The following is a 3,565-nucleotide window of genomic DNA, read 5'->3' on the forward strand; positions in this document are numbered from 1 at the left end:
AGGTACAAATCACGTGACAGCCTGCTTCCAGCAGACTGGAGAGAGAGATCCACTGAGAGGCTCTGCCTTGAGCAGAGATGAGTAGGGAGACAGGTTGAGCTGAGCTGCTCTTGATGCTCACAGCTGAGCTGGACCAGGAATGGATGGAGCCGGGTGGGATCGGCATAGTGACAGCTACGTGTGCTGCCAGCTAAGAAGCCGGGTGAGAAGAATCACCCCAGGCTAGAGGTGTCAGGATGCTGGCCCCTTACCTATCAGATCTCCCACCTTGTCCTTTAGGCTCTCCCATCCATCACTGGAAGAATCAAGGCCTGAGTGAAGGGAGCAGATTGATTCACTACTAGCTTTAGTCCTGAGCCGAAAAGGTCTGTAGCAGGGCCTGGGGCTGACTCTTTAGGTGCCTAAGTGGGGAGGAGGTGGGTATAGGCTCCTGGTCCCAGGGCAGAAGTGGCAGGTGCAGGGAAATACATGACCTTCGTGATGACAGGGCACAAGGTGGGGAGTGACTGTGTGCAGTAGCCCCAGGGAACTGACCCAGGATTTCCTCAGCCAGTGAGACCAACGCTTGTTCTTTCCTTCAGGCCGACAACACACCCAGGAAGCCCAGTTTCCTGTGTCTGCCCAGCGACTCTGATTTTTGATTGGTGGCCTTGAATGACCCGCTGTTCATTTACAGGCCATCAACAGATCAGGATGATACAGTAGATGCAACATTTCATGTCCTTTGTTGCATTTGCTGATTGTCTTATGTGCTGCTTTTTTTTTTTTTTTTTAACATATTAAGCCACTTTCTCTTGGTGCTGAGGAATGAAATTCCTACAGTGAAATTTTAATTGCTTGAATAAGGAAACTTAGGAAGAAAATATTTTCCATCTTTTCCTTTGATTCTGGAAAATCAGATACATTTCTGCATCATGATTTGCTTTTATAAATTACATTGCCCAAAAAATACGAAACCTCAGGAATTCTTCTTGTGTCCTCAAAAACAAACTCATTACACTTATGCAGAACAAAATTACATTTTTAATGTGTTTTTAGTAACTTATTACCCTATAATGTTTAAATCAACACCTGTATAGTCTAAGAAACTTAATGACTTGGAGTTTTGTTTTATAATCCAGTAGAGAATTTATGGCTTTTCACTATTTCTCCATGTGGTAGGGTAAATAGTACCAGTGATTCTACAAGGTTTCCTGTGGAAAAAGAGAATTTGTGGACCACTCTTAAGTTAACATGCATCATGTGTTGGTCTCAAACGTTATCCTGATACTTGGATGCAAACCGATATTCTGGCTCTTAGGCAATGAGAATCTTTCTGACTTTGCCCTGTTCCCACACCCCCAGCAGCAGCTTTACTGTGAGCCCCCGCCGGACTCACCTGCTTCATTTAGAATTTGGTCTTCACAGCAGACACATCACGACTCCTAAAAGTTGTATTATTCCCCAATGGGCCAAACATCCGTATCAAAATATATAATGAACTCCTACAAACAAGTAAGGATAAGGCGCTAATTCTCCTAAATTTGGGCAAATGCTTTGTGCTCTCCACAGATGGCGACTAAGCCTGTGAAAAGACTGAACGTGTCCCAAATCATCAAGATCAAGCAACAGCAAGGGAACCTGCGGACACACCTGTGACCTTGAGAAAATATCAGTATCTCTGTAAGAAGCGAGGACAGGAAGTGGAGCACCAGTTCTCTTCATCGTTAGCAGGAGCGCGGATGGAGTCACTGCTCTCACATCTGATCCACCGCGTCTCGACAGGGGGCGAAGGTTCGTCCTGCTCCACGAAGTCCCAGTGTTCGTTCCAGGCTGATGAACATGGACCAGAAAGCATGTAGGCATTTGGTTGTTTATTCCAGTGTTTTGTGTCACAGCAAAAAGTGAACAATAGGATATCCTACTAAAGTAGAATGTAGTTTTCAGGGTAGTTAATAGATTTCTATTTCTTCCTGCTTCAGGCAAAATTATCTAAACTATCAAAACTGAAACCACCAGTCTTCCAGATCAAAAATGTTTAAACCGTACATACATATATATATATATATATACACATGATTTAATTGGGATAACATTGGTTAATACAATTATATAATTTTCAGGTATACATTATAATTTTACATTTGTATATTCTATTGTGTGTTTAATACCCAAAGTCCAGGTTCCTTCAGCTACCATATATTTGACTCCTTTACTCACTTCACCTACCCCCCTATATTTGACCCCTTTTATCCAGTCTACCACCCCTCTCCTCCCCCGCCCCCTACCCTCTGGTAACCACTAATCTATAGTTTATGTCCATGAGTCTCTGTTTGTTTGTCCTGTTCCTTTGTAGCTTTTAGGTTTATATCATACATATAAGTGATATCATATGGTTTTCAACTTTTTCTATCTGGCTTATTTTGCATAGCACGATTATCTCGAATTCCATCCTTGTTGTCACAAACAGCTGTATTTCATCTCTTCTTATGACTAATATTCCATTGTATATATGTACCACAGCTTCTTTAGCCAATCATCTATCATAGGACACTTCGGTTACTTCCGTGGCATTGGTGTGCAAATATCTTTATGGATATGAGTTTTTAAGTCTTTGAGGTAAATACCCAGTAGAGAGATTGCCGGATCATATAGTAGATCAATCTTAGTTTTTTGAGAAACCTCCACACTGTTTTCCATAGTAGCTGTATCAATTTGCAGTCCCACCGGCAGTGTATGAGGGGTCCTTTTACTTCACATCCTCTCCAGCATTCGTTGTTACTTGTCCTGTTGATTATAGCCATTCTAAGAGGTATGAGATGGTATCTCATTGTGGTTTTGATTTGAATTTCTCTAATAGCTAGCGATGTTGAGCATCTTTTCATGTTTGTTAGCCATTTGTATGTCCTCTGGGGAGAAGTGTCTGTTCAGATCCTCTGCTCATTTTTTGATTGGATTGTTGTTTTTTTTTGGTTATTGAGTTGTATGAGTTCTTTGTATAGTTTGGATATAAGGCCCTTATCGGACGCGTTGCTTGCAAATATATTTTCCCATTCGGATGGTTATCTCTTCACCTTGTTGACAGTTTCTTTGACTGAGCAGAAGCCTTTTTGTTTGATGTAGTCCCATTCATTTATTTTTACTTTTACTCCCCTTACTTTTGAGGTCAAATTCATAAAATTCTCTTTAAGTCCAAGGTCCTTGAGTTTCGTTCCTATGTTTTCTTCTATGTATTTTATTGTTTCAGGTCTTATTTCAGGTCCTTAATCCATTTAGAATTAATTTTGGTGTGTGGCGATAGACAACAGTCTAGTTTCATTCTTTTGCAGGTGGCTTTCCAGTTTTCTCAGCATCATTTTTTGAAGAAGCTTTCCTTTCTCTACTGTATGTTTTTTGCTTTTTTGTTAATAATTATTTGCCCATATATATGGGTTTACTTCTGGACTCTCAATTCCGTTCCACTGGTCCGTGTGTCTGTTTTTCTGCCAATACCATGCTGTTTTGATTACTGTCACTTTGTAATATAATTTGAAGTCGGGCAGAGTGATTGCTTTAGCCTCATTCTTTTTTCTCAGGATGGCTTTGG

The 3,565-nt window shown here is 40.9% G+C and overlaps 1 protein-coding gene across 5 annotated transcripts in view; it reads left to right on the top strand.

The window, feature by feature from the left end:
• The window catches only part of LOC111741425 (UL16-binding protein 3-like), a 68,799-nt gene extending 66,757 nt beyond the window's left edge, over window positions 1-2,042 (top strand). For all 5 annotated transcript variants that reach the window (XM_023532142.1, XM_023532141.1, XM_023532140.1 and 2 more), the window contains one exon: window positions 1,552-2,042. In XM_023532142.1, the coding sequence (XP_023387910.1) occupies window positions 1,552-1,562 (11 nt within the window). In that variant the 3' untranslated portion in view covers window positions 1,563-2,042. The remainder of the gene's footprint in view (window positions 1-1,551) is intronic.
• The last annotated feature ends 1,523 nt before the right edge of the window (window positions 2,043-3,565 follow it).

The sequence above is a fragment of the Pteropus vampyrus genome, unplaced genomic scaffold (genome assembly GCF_000151845.1).
Source record: "Pteropus vampyrus isolate Shadow unplaced genomic scaffold, Pvam_2.0 Scaffold78, whole genome shotgun sequence".
NCBI classification, from domain to species: domain Eukaryota; kingdom Metazoa; phylum Chordata; class Mammalia; order Chiroptera; family Pteropodidae; genus Pteropus; species Pteropus vampyrus.